This window comes from Onychostoma macrolepis, chromosome 03, assembly GCF_012432095.1.
Source record: "Onychostoma macrolepis isolate SWU-2019 chromosome 03, ASM1243209v1, whole genome shotgun sequence".
In the NCBI taxonomy this organism is placed as follows: domain Eukaryota; kingdom Metazoa; phylum Chordata; class Actinopteri; order Cypriniformes; family Cyprinidae; genus Onychostoma; species Onychostoma macrolepis.
In genome coordinates, this window is record NC_081157.1 from 49,240,444 (window position 1) to 49,254,183 (window position 13,740).

Below are 13,740 nucleotides of genomic sequence, written 5' to 3' on the forward strand. Positions count from 1 at the left end.
AATGCTATATTGTTACTAAAATGATTATTTTCTTGCATGTTTATAAAACGGGTAGGTTTAGGTTTGGGGGTAGGTTAAGAGGTCTAAATGTCTAAATCACTTATTGATAAAATGATAAAAATGCATTGATAAGAATATCTTAATGATATAAAAGATACGTAAATATTTTAAGTTTTGTCATGACATGGGGGCAAAATATCATTAACTCATCATTAACTTAACATTAATTCATGACTTGTTAATGTATCATAATGTCATGACTTTACTTGGGGGGTCACAATATTACTAACTCATCATTAACTTAACATTAATTCATGCCTTGTTAATGTATCATAATGTCATGACTTTACTTGGGGGGGGCACAATATCATTAACTCATCATTAATTACTTATAACTTAACATGAATTCATGAGTTGTCAATGTATCATGTCATGACTTGTCTTGGAGGGGCACATCTTTAAAAAGTTATCAATTGCACATGTTTTATACATATTCAGCTCATCTAAATCAGATATTTGGTGTTTTTTGGTGGTTTGTAAAAAAGTGGAAGAGCAGAGGTCACGTGGCTGCATTTGGATGGAGAAGGAACTGAACGGTAGGAGGAAGGTTAACATTTTGAAGGGGCAATAGTGGCCCAAAAGAAGAGCAAGAACACAAGACAAACGTCTGATTTCAGTGCATTATTACGATATAAAGACAGTAAGCCAATCCATATCATAACCATCATCTCTATGCTAACACTGATTTTAATTTGGAAAATTGCATCTGCTTAATGAATACATTATTGTAGGAGGGCAGCAGTGGAATCACTCAAAACAGGATGACATGAAGTTGTTTTTAATTATGAATGCATCATTGTGCGTTGGATGAGTTAGGTTAAACGTAAATATTGCAAGAAATCCACTGTCATTCGCTGATGTTTGTGACATAGCTGCAGGTGGAAAATTTATAAACAGTTTTGCAGTGTGCCATTTTCATGAATCTTTATTCTAGAGCATGTTTGATTTAGTTTATCCCAAAGTGTTAATTAATACATTAACTAACATGCAGGAACTAACATGTAATTAAGGTGGTGTTATTCATGCGGTAATTCATATGACTCATGTCGTAGTTAAGTTAGTTCTTCATTAGTTCTTGATTAATACATGTCTTAACTCTTCATTAGTTCATAGTCAAGTAATTATTAATTAAGGTATTAGTACATGATAATTCATGTACTGTTATTGTAAAGTGTTACCGAAGCAGACAGTCTACTAATACTCTTATGAGAGTTTGTTGACATGTAGTTGCAACATTACTTAGTGTCAACAGAATGTTCAAAAGGGACCATCAAAATAAAGTGTTACCCAAGAAAATGGCACTTTTGCTTGTGTGATTACTTAACTATATCATATGATAAAAATATAATACAAGGTCATTTTTTGCCCACTTATCTTGAATTTTAGGCACATTCTAACTGCATTCTAACAGGCTACATCACACAGTGAGTCGTTGCCTTCCATCATGTTCATCACTAAGCAACTGCATGCAATGTAAGATAGCATACAGTTCTGGGCTGGGCTGGGCTGGGGTGGGGTGCATTAAATGCATTTATCAAATCAACCCCCCCCCCCCCCCCATAATTAATCACACAAATTTAGCACGTTAATTCAACAGCCCTTGTTAAAAAATTATCAGAATTTGGCAAAAACTATGCACATGTCCCCCTGTCACCAAGCCTTCCATGACAGGGTGGACATTTTTGGTTAAAGTTAGCATTTAATAAACACATGGTGTACCTTCAGTCAGCAAAGTGGTTCATTGTTGAAGCTGAATGTGTACTGCTTAAATATATTTTGAATTTCTGAAAAACCTTTATGTAAATTAATATTTTACTATGACAGGGTGGACATGTTAAGCTCGGCAACATGCAACTACAAACACAATATTAGGAAAATTAGGAAATATAAGTGTAGATACTTAGTGTACTTGCAGCAGACTGAAGAAAGGCAAAATGGGGGTGAGAATGTCACTGAGTAGATCAGAGGGTTTCTTAAAGGGGCATTTACCACATTATGGGTCAGTCGTGGCCTGATGGATAGGGAGTCGGACTTGTAACCCAAAGGTCGCAGGTTCGAGTCTCAGGTCCGACAGCGATTGTAGTGTGAATGAGTGAATATCCAGCACTCTCTCCACCTTCAATACCACGACTGAGGTGAGACCCTTGAGCAAGGCACCGATCCCCCAACTGCTCTCCAGGCACCGCAGCATTGGCTGCCCATTGCTCTATGTATGTGTGTGTTCACTACGGTGTGTGTGCACTTGGATGGGTTAAATGCAAAGCACAAATTCCGAGTATAGGTCGTGCCACACGTCACTTCACTTTCACTTTTCACTTTCATTATGACAGGGTGGACAGCAATTTCCGGGACACATGCAAAATGCTTAATATTATCATGAAAATAGAATATAAATGAACAATCTGACTTGTTTTATTAACAACTGGCTGAGGACAATAAGAATATTTAAAAATTATTTCAATATTGTGTTATTTAACCACTTTTTACACTCATTGAAGTTAGCTGAGCTGCGTGAGGGACATGCCAAAATCATATATCCAATCAGAGTAAATGGTATAAAATGAGAAAAATACATTTCAAGAGACTTATCATTGTAGTTATATGTGTGCAAATGTTTGGTCATTGATCAAATAATTCAGAATTTCATTATATTGCATTATGTTCATGATGACTGAGTGATTCTGATGAGGAAACCAAAGGCACTTTATAGTGATTTTGACCCATTAGCGGTGAAATGTCGCCCGGTTATTTCAAACTCACTGGATGTCATGACAACAAAGAGAAGCACTTCCCTATAGAGTAAGGCAGTTGAGTGCACTTTATCAGAAATGAGTGAATGAAATGAAGTGAGCAAATTCAGACGCTGACATATACACAAACATCTCAGTCACATATATGTACTGTACATTTATCTTACCTTATTTGTTTCTGAACAGACAGCAGATTGCTGGAGCTCAAACAGTGAAAATGGCTTCACTATCTGAAGATGATTTTTCCTGTCCCATATGTTGTGAAATCTTCAAGACTCCTGTTCTTCTGTCATGTAGTCACAGTTTCTGTAAGGAGTGCCTTAAACGGTTCTGGAGAACCAAGGAAACTCAGGAGTGTCCCATCTGCAGGAGAAGATCATCAAAAGATCATCCTCCAGTTAATCTTGTGTTAAAAAACTTGTGTGAGTTGTTCCTGAAGCAGAGAAATGAGGTTTGTTCATCAGGATCTGAGGAGATCTGCAGTTTACACAGTGAGAAACTCAAACTCTTCTGTCTGGAGGACAAACAGCCGGTGTGTTTAGTGTGCAAAGATTCACAACAACATGATAATCATAAATTCAGACCCATCAGTGAAGTGGTTTCATTATATAAGGTAAGAGAAATTCGTTTTTTTTAACTTCATGCTGTTGAAAAGTCCTATTTAAGTGTTAATTTGACTGAACAGGACTGCAGGGATCTAAATATAGTTTCACATATTTGGGGAATTAGTAACTGTGGGGGCAAATACTTTTTTCACGCATGCCCAGTTGGAATTGGAAAACTATAAATAACTTTGTGTTCACTCAGGTTGACTTTGTTTTATGGCAGGTTTTAATTTCTGAAATAATATAGTCTTATATGTACACAAAAACAGAAGAAATCAGGATGGGGCAAATACTTTTGCACTGCATTATATGACCACATCACTGTATTGTCTTCTCTTTTTTTTTTCCACTGTTTTACTGTAATCTGGTGTTTTATGTGTTTTTGTTCAATTCTAGGAGGAGCTCAATACAGCACTGAACTCATTACAGCAGAAACTTCAAAACAATAAAAACATTAAAGAAGAGTTTGGCAAAACAGTTCAACACATCAAGGTGAGGAAACAGAATTGAGAGTCATTTTCATTACAGCTGTAGATCACTATATACAGTTATGATCTGATATATTTAGTATAATGGATTCCAGTTGATTATTTTTTGTATCAGTCTGCTTCTGGATCCGTTATATGTCGGTATCTGAGTTTATTATTGATGTGATTGTGTTGATGTGTGTTGATTGAGATGACTGAAGTGAATATGATTTGATTTCAGTCTCAAGCTGAGCACACAGAGCATCAGATTAAACAGCAGTTTGAGAAGCTTCATCAGTTTCTCAGAGATGAAGAAGAAGCTACAATCACTGCATTGAAGGAGGAAGAGGATCAGAAGAAGCAGATGATGAAGGAGAAGCTGGAGGAGATGAACAGACACATCTCAGCTCTTTCACACACAATCAAAGACACGGAGGAGATGATGAAAGCCAGTGATGTCTGCTTTCTGAAGGTCTGATTTCAGATCATTGATTGATTGATTGATTGATTGATTGATTGATTGATGATTGATTGAGTTGTTGATGATCAATGGTGTGTTTGTTCTGCAGGAGTTTCCAGTGTCAATGGAAAGGTGAGTGATCTGCTGGTGTCTCTGGTCTCTCTGCTTCTGGTCCAAATCCACTGCAGTTCTGATCCTGAATGTTGTTCCAGAGTCCAGATCTCATCACAGCCGGATCCACAGATGCCTTCTGGAGCTTTAATTCATGTGCCATGTTACTTGGGCAACCTGCCCTTCAGAGTCTGGAAGAAGATGCAGGACATCGTCCAGAACAGTGAGTCTGACTGCAGAAGATCTGAGCTCTTATACACACACACTGGAAATGATGCATGAGGCCGCAGAATATTTACAGATTTCAGTATTATGTGTGAAGAACCACATGATCTACTGCACCAAAATCAGCAGCTCACTTTTTGAAATAATGAATTCCAGAATTCAATGTGCTTGACTTTCATTTTCAGTGTAATGAAAGACACAGAAGTGATTTCAGCAGTTTTTAAGACTGTTTATTTGATCAGACTGCCAAAAATATTTCTACATAAAAAACTTTTTATTTCCCATATGATGATTGCTGTTTATGTACTATGTATTTTTTATTTAAATTTTTAATTAGATTTTACTGTATTTATTTTGTTAGTTATCAAAAAAATATATTTAGCTTCAATATCTATATAAATATTTATAAATTATTATTTCAGTTTTAGCTGATTTATATTAATAGTTAGTTATTTATGTTAGTTAATATCTTTTCAGCATGTGTCACTCACTGTATCTGACTTTAACTTTCAGAATGTTTCACGTTTGGTCCCGTACTGTATCGCATACCTTGTCAGTTTTGTACGCTTGCTTGGCCCTATGTTGTGATAAACAGTAAAGAGTGTTCAAGTGCCAGCAAATTGACTTGTACAGAAGAAGATAGATAGATAGATGGATTCTGATTGCCCTGTATCTCTTTCCCGATAGAAGGGACTCAAACAGTCTGTGGCCTGGATGAGTTGAATCCTTGATGATGTTGCTAGCCTTCTTATAAAGGTGGCTAGCATTAATGTTGTCCAGGTCGGGGAGATTCGTTCCCACAATTCTCTGTGCAGTCTTAACTATCCGGGCAAGATATCTTTGATACTGTGAAGTGCAGCTGGTATACTACACTCTAATACAATGGCAGAGAATGCTTTCTATTGTGCTCCTGTAGAAGTTCACTAAAAGCTGAGAAGGTACTTTGGCTTTCTTGAGCTTTCTCAGGAAGAAAAGCCTCTGCTGAGCTTTCTTGACTAAGTAGTGAGTGTTAACAGTCCAAGTTAGATTGTTTGTGAAATACAGACCCAGGAATTTGAAGTTGTTAACCTTTTCAACTTCCTCTCCATGTATGTAGAGGGGGCGAAGCATCGTTTTCCTGGTTTTCCTGTAATCTACAACGATCTCCTTTGTTTTAGTGGCGTTCAGGACCAGGGGCCTCGTGTATAAACATTGAGTACGCACAAAATGGGCATAGAAATGTGAGTACGCTGTTTTCCATGCACGTATCTGGATTTATAAAAAATAAACTTGGCGTAAATATGTGCACACCGCATGGATGCTCGTGACTGTGCATATGTAAAAGAAAAAAAAAAAAAAAAACAGAAATTAAGTGTGAATGGTGCCAAAATGCTTGTTTTGGTTATAAAATGTTTGTTCTAGTTAAATTAATTTTATGTTCATTGTTTATTTGAATAATGCATCTTGGAAAAAGGGGACACACCTACAGGCAAGAAGGGTGTATAATGTGTAAAGTCGGCCATCTTCTCAGTTCACTCGAGCTGTTGAGAAGGATGGTAGGTGAAAAAGTCTCTGGTCGTTCGGTCAAAAAAATGTTGGAAGATATTGTTTTATTTTTGTCTAAAGTCAGTTGTATTTGTCTAGAAATGTGTTTGAGATAACTTTACTCTGTATTATTGTGTTCAGAAGGGTAAAGCAGTGTGTAGAAGAGTTGTGTGTCTTACGGGTGGTTGTGCACACCACATGCTAATGACGTCTGCTCTTCACTTAATTTTGTATATTGGTTTGATTTATTATGTGTATTATTTTTGTGACCGGACTTGCGGTATTTATTGTCTGTTTGGTGCTCTCCATGTCTTTTCCATATTTTGTCCAGTTACAGTAAACACTAAAGTGAATGTGCTCAGCAAAACTGCTTTCGCGTGGTCATTATTAAGGTAAAAGAACACACAAACCAAGAGGGTTTACACGTACGCACTCTTTTTCCTGGAGTAATGAAGTAAACAAGGATTTTGAACTATGTTTTAATTTCGATATACACATTTACATTAAATATTCCACTCTCATTAATGGAAATAAGCACTGAAATTAGCCTGCATAAAGTCATTACGCATGAGTTAAAACAAAATTATATGAATTTATATTTGTAGTGGATGCGCTTGATCACTTTTCCTGTGGCATGCTATGTTTTAATGACAGTGAGTGCTATAATAATTCGTATTTATACTAAACTGCAGATTTATTCATTTTTTTTAGCAAGAACAATGATCAATGATGCGCACTTACTTCGATATTATGGTGGAAATGCACCCATTCAGAAATATCGGTTTGTTGGCAAAAGCCTCTAGACGCCACTTCCCTTTGGCAGCAAAAGCCGCTATGTTCAGAGAACCAATCAGAAGGCGTGATTCGAATCATATGATTTCAAGCGGTTTCAATATAGCGGTGCGCTGAGGAGATTTTTGTGGAGATTGTTTTAGATTCAGATTCAGATTGAGATTTTTAACATAAAAGATGGAGTACGATGAAATGGATGAGCCTGTCCTACTGACATTGAATGGCAGAAAGAAACGTTATTTACCTCAAAACTCTGCCTGTTATAAGGCAAAAGAAAATAGATACAGTGGAAATGGCTTGGTCGCAAGTGTAGCATGCACTCATAACAGTTCTTCGTGCAGTGCCGTTACTTTGACGGAATCAGATTTATTATACATCAAACAACAGCTCTATTTTCACCAATTTCACCAAGTCAAACAAGATCGCATTCTTCTGTCTCATATGGATGCTATGCCATGTAAACGGAGGAGGCAACAAGTGGAGGCTGAAGAGAAGAGATGACAAAGAGATGTATCGAACAAATATGCTGTTTTAAAGGAAGATGAAACTAAAGTTCCCGTTTGCCAGGCTTTATTCTTGAACATTTTCTGTAAGTACAAAGATTTCCTCATCACAATAGTTATTAGTTTTTCCTATTTTTGCATTCGTACCTTATTACCTTATTATTTTAATTCTTTTTTGTGTTTTTGTTTTTTTTACGTCGTCAAAGCCATGTTTATTCAATTATCTTCCTCTAGTACGTGCACAGTACACAGGCTATTTTTCAGCAGTTATTATCTGGTAATGACTCTCTATGCGGTATTAAAGGACATATAGCCTACTTAAAACATTATCACTGATGGTCATAGGCTACCTAAATTTGTTAAAAACAATATCAATATCAAGACCAAGATGGTGGCGAGTACACACCGTGAGGCTCATCGTCTCTCCAGTTTTTGCAATTTTGCAGTATTGTTCCTGCTCATCTCGGGCCTGTTCCCACTGAACAGCTTTGCCTTAACATCTAACATCAACAGGAGCTTTTGGATATCGGTCTGCACTTTTCCAACAGTTTTATCATCAATCCTCGACTCATCCCTGAGATCTCCAGAACACCTGAGGCTACGCACTCTACTCGGCCGGGCGGAAGCGCTCGCTGGCGCCGAGATCGTAAACAAAGGCAGGGGAAGCACGGAGGGCTAAGCGCTAAGCTAAAGCTAACACCGCACCGGCTCTCTTTACCCAGCATTTCCCTCTCTAATGTGCGGTCATTGGTGAACAAGATGGATGAGATACGACTTCGCATCACCCATAGTAAAAGACTTTTGGACTGCAATGTCATAATTTTCACGGAAACATGGCTACACAGCGACATACCCAATAATGCTCTTGAGCTAGCCGGACGCTACACGCTCCGGGCAGATAGAACAGCAGATGAATCCAGCAAGACCAGAAGCGGGGGATTGTGCATTTATGTAAACAAAGCTTGGTGTACGAACTCTGACATTGTTGGGAGACACTGCTCACCTAACCTAGAGTTTCTCATAGTTAAATGTAGACCTTTTTATCTGCCACAGGAGTTCACTTACACCATTATAACTGCAGCCTATATTCCCCCGGATGCTAATGCCAAGCTTGCTAAGAACGAACTGCATGCGGCCATTAGTAAACAACAGACTGCACACCCGGAGGCTGCATTTATTGTTGTAGGTGATTTTAATCACTCCAGCTTAAAGACAGTGCTCCCCAAATTCCATCAGCATGTCTCCTGCCACACTAGAGGAGACAAAACTTTGGATCATGTTTACACAAACATTGCTGGAGCTTACATCGCGACTCCCCTCCCCCACCTGGGACAGTCAGATCACCTTTCTTTGTTTCTGACCCCCAAGTATTCACCCCTCATCAACCATGTGAAGCCATTAGTGAAAACCATCAAAGTGTGGCCGATGGGAGCAGAGTCTGTACTTCAGGTTAAGTTTCAACACACGGACTGGAGTATGTTTGCTTCTCAGGTTGCCAGTGGCTCTCACACGGATATTGATATCTACACCACCTCTGTGCTGGATTACATCAACACCACCATTGACAGTGTTACAATAGAGAAACAGATCACAACGTACCCTAATCAGAAGCCATGGATAACAAGGAGGTGTTCCTGCTGAAAGCCCGCAACACTGCTTTCAGATTAGATGACGCTCAGGCCTACAGCAAATCCAGGACTAACCTGAAAAGGGGCATCAAGAAGGCCAAGCACTGCTACAAGCTAAAGGAAGAGGAACATTTTTCCAACTCTGACGCATGTTTCAGGGCATCCAGGTCATCAGTGACTACAAGCCATGCAACTCCACTCCGACGGTCACAGACATCTCCTTCCTTAATGAACTAAATTACTTTTATGCTCGTTTTGACAATAACAACAAGGAGACGGCCACCAAGATCACACTCTCAGCAGACCATCAAACCCTCAAACTCACCTCCACAGATGTCTACACAGTAGATGTCTTCACGGAGGACCCGAGACCCGAGGACCCGGGACCCGTATGGGTTCGGGTCTATATTTTAAATGGTCAGTCGGGTCCGGGTCGGGTCCCAATCTATTACTTCGGGTCCCGGGTCTGTTTAACATTGTGTGTAATACCCGAGTCGATCGGAGAACACCGCACCTGCCAGAGATCAGTGTCAATCAGCATGTGTGTGTTTTGTAACTTGCAGTTTGTAAAATTAGGATGAGAAAATTGTGAGCGGGAAATAAGGTAAAAAAAAACAAAAAAAACACGCGTTACCTCAAGCCGCCAGAAGCAGAGCGCGGGCGGAGTTAATGTAGTACTGCACGCGGACGGTGATCATGGATTCCTACATGAGTGATTTGGAAAAAAAAAAGAAGAAAAAAGCTGAAACAAAACTGAAGAGACGCACCTGTTATTGAACACGCACGCAGTAAAGTGTAACGCACTTCTTGTTCTGCACGTTTTTTGCTAAAAAAAGAATTGCTCCGAGTCTTTATTACATGCAACAAAAAGTATCGTTATTGTTGCGTAAACGCAACAGTCGAAGTTGACTCGAGATGGAGAAAAAAAAAAAAACTGCGAAGTTGCATTAGTCATCTGTCACTGACCGTGATAGCATGTAGACTTTTAAAGCAATAATCAGTGGATTAAGAAGGCTCTTTCAGTCAGCAATAGAGAGGAACGAGCAGCCTACATGGATGGAAATTTATTGGATTGTATGCATCGCAGTCAGGGAGAAGGCTACTAACAGTAGTAAGGGAATTTGTTTTTTCTTGTTATTGACTTAATAGCAGTTTACTGTGCAATATGTGCCGATCGGGTGTAGTCGGGTCTTTGTCTTCCTGGCCGGGTTCAGGTCCAACTTTCGAATAATGGTCGGGTCCGGGTAGTACATTTAAAGCATTTCTCGGGTCTGCACGGGTTCGGGTCCCACTTTCAAATAAAACACGGGTCCGGGTCGGTTCGGTGCAGCATATTTACGGGTCTCCTCTGGTTCGGGTACGAATTTTTGGACCCGTGAAGACCTCTACTACACAGCATTGAGTCGGATCAACACATGCAAGGCTGCTGGCCCCGACGACATTCCTGGACGTGTGCTCAGGACATGTGCTGAGTAGCTTGCAGGGGTCTTCACAGACATTTTCAATCTGTCCCTCACCCAAGCAACTGTGCCAACATGCTTTAAGTCCACATCCATTGTACCAGTGCCGAAACACTTGCCTGAATGCCCATTGTTATGAAGTGCTCTGAGCGACTGGTCCTGGCACACCTCAAGAACTGCATCCCACCCTCACTGGACCCACACCAATTTGCCTACCGTAACAATAGGAAAACGGAGAATGCAGTATGCACAGTGCTGCTCACACACTTGGGCAGTAACAACACATATGTACGAATGTTGTTTGTTGACTTCAGCTCAGCATTCAACACTGTCATTCCATCCAAGCTGACCACTAAACTTGGAGACCTGGGCATTAACACCTCCCTCTGCAACTGGATTGTGGACTTTCTGACCAACAGACCTCAGCATGTTATGTCAGGCCACACCTGCTCCACCACCATCACACTCAACACCGGCGTACCACAGGGCTGTGTGCTGAGCCCATTCATCTACTCCCTCTACACCCATGACTGCAGGCCTGTGCATGGATCCAACTTCATCAAGTTTGCAGATGACACCATGGTGATTGGCCTCATCAGAGACAATGATGAGACTGCCTACAGGGAGGAGGTACAGCACCTGGCCGCATGGTGCTCTGACAACAACCTGCTCCTTAACACCAGTAAGACAAAGGAGCTTATTGTGGACTTCATGAAGAAGAAAAGAAGCACGCATGACCCCATCCACATTAACGGAATTGTTGTTGAACGTGTCTCCAGCTTCAAGTTCCTGGGAATCCATATCTCGGAGGACCTGTCTTGGACCACAAACACCTCCAGCCTGGTCAAGAAGGCTCAAGGCTCACCAGCGCCTCTTCTTACTTAGATTTTTTGTCTTGTTTCCAGTCAAAATATCTAAAAATTCTTAAATCAAGAGGGATTTTCTAGACAAGTAAAAATTATTGTCTTGTTTTCAGAAAAAAAGTGTCAAAATTAAGTGAGTTTTTGCTTGAAACAAGAAAATAATTTGCTTAAAAGAAAAATAATCTTGTTTTCTGTTTGACATACGATTATTTTTCTTACCCCATTGGCAAATTATTTTACTTGTTTCAAGCAAAAACTCACTTTAAGCACTCTATGCTGAAGTGAGGTAAGAGGTGGTGTCAGTCATGGGCGTCGCTAGGCCATTTTTAGGGGGGCTTTAGCGCCCCTAAATTTCTGCTCAGCCCCCCTAAAAATCTTGCGATTCTTTCCCTTTAAATTTCAAATGAAAACGGCAGCAGACTTCGACTCCTCCCCATCTTTCTGTGCGTTCTTCAATCCACAGACTGCGGTGGCGCAGAGGAGAGGACAAGGTTTGTGTTTATCGATAGATTGTTATAATATCTACATCTATGCAGTTCTTTGTCATACAGTTTACAAAAAGTCATGGGAGAGCAATTGGCTTCCAATCTACTGTAAAGTTTTCGCTGCATTCACCACTCATCACACCACAGCTGTTTCCTTCAGCGAAAGCCCTTAACACATGAACGCATACTTTATAAAACGATCATGTTATTGCTATTTTCATTTGAAAATTTAGCTTTCAATATAGAACATAATATTACAGTGCATGTGGCATTAACTACCATACAGTTATGCATAGAAATGATTAAAGACAGTGACCGACAGCACTCAGTCAGTGCACTCATTTTAATTGCATATCAGAGTGATTGAAACATTGTGTGTGTGTGTGTGTGTGTAATGATGGGTCAGAAGCGTGTGGATCCATTTGCAGCTTCACTTTAATAATCTTTATCAGGGTCAAACAGGCAGAGGTAACACAACAGCAGTAGGGATATCAGAGGCAGAGAAGAGACATAAACAGTACCAGGCAGGAGTCAGGGCAGGCGGCAGAGAATCAAGAGTCGTCAACAGTCCAAGATCAAACACAGGGAAACTACAGAGTACAGGAGAAACGCTCAGAATGTCAGCCGGGGCAAAACAAGACTTCGCAAAGATTGTGTGTGTGTGTGTGCTGCTTAAGTAGAGCAGTGAATGGGGAACACCTGTGCAGGTGATTAGTCTCTGTACGGGGTGCATGGGAATTGTAGTGTGAGAATGTCAGTACTCAGGTGAGGGTGCCCTCCGGTGGCCATCGGAGAGAGCCACAGAGGTCTGATTCATTTACATTTAGTCATTTTGCAGACGCTTTTATCCAAAGCGACTTACAATTTGGGGAACACATGAAGCGATTCATCTTGAAGAGGCAATCCGACAAACGAAGTGCCTGTAACACCAAGTCTCAGGCATTGTTTAAATAAGTACAAGCTAGCAAGGGAAGGAATAAATAAGGAGATTTTTTTTTTTTTTTAATGTGTAAGGTGAAGTCAAGTAGTGTTGAAAGAGATGAGTTTTCAGCGGTTGTTTGAAGATTGACAGGGATCCAGTACTCCGAATATGGGTGGGAAGATCATTCCACCAGCAAGGAATGGTGAACGAGAATGTTCTGGAGAGTGATTTTGAGCCTCTTTGTGATGGTACCACGAGGCGTCGCTCACTAGCAGATCTCAGACTTCTGGAGGGGATGTAGACTCTTAACCCTCTGGGGTCTGAGGTCATTTTGGGGCCCTTGAGATGTTTTGACATGCCCTGATATTTGTGCTTATTTCAGCTACTTAAAACATACTATTGACCAACATGTAATTTTTTTTGTATTCAGCACAAACTGTGCTACAATATGTGACCAAGATGGATGTACATGTTTGCATTTTTTAGAAAAAAAATATTATGCGTGGTTAGTAAGTTTTGGGAAAAAAAATGTAGCTGAAATAAGGCCTTAAAACCCATACTAAATAGTCCTGACCAAGACTTTTGAGTAATCAGTCTTGTAGGCTAGAATATTTACTTCAAAATTATGTGAAAATCATTCTGCTTACTCATTCACAGAAAACAATATATTGATTTAAAATTTTCAAGACATGTTTTGTGATCGAGGGTCTATATGCGAGGGAGTGGCAATGGCCATGAATATTAAGTGATTTTCACCTGAGAGACAAAGGGCCCTCCCCTATGGGCCCCTAATGGCCCATCAGTGTGACTGTGACTTTGAGGCAGGTAAGAGAGAATGTGAGGAGATTGAAAAAAAGGTTTTTTTTTAATTATTTGTATTTTATT

General features: G+C 39.9%; 1 protein-coding gene across 1 annotated transcript in view; it reads left to right on the forward strand.

Annotated features, from left to right (window-relative positions):
* Positions 1-2,906: 2,906 nt before the first annotated feature.
* The window catches only part of LOC131537092 (nuclear factor 7, ovary-like), a 34,963-nt gene continuing 24,129 nt past the window's right edge, over positions 2,907-13,740 (forward strand). Inside the window, exons 1-5 of the mRNA XM_058770354.1 lie at positions 2,907-3,423; positions 3,812-3,907; positions 4,124-4,354; positions 4,452-4,474; positions 4,555-4,676. Of these exons, the coding sequence (XP_058626337.1) occupies positions 2,956-3,423; positions 3,812-3,907; positions 4,124-4,354; positions 4,452-4,474; positions 4,555-4,676 (940 nt within the window). The 5' untranslated portion in view covers positions 2,907-2,955. The remainder of the gene's footprint in view (positions 3,424-3,811; positions 3,908-4,123; positions 4,355-4,451; positions 4,475-4,554; positions 4,677-13,740) is intronic.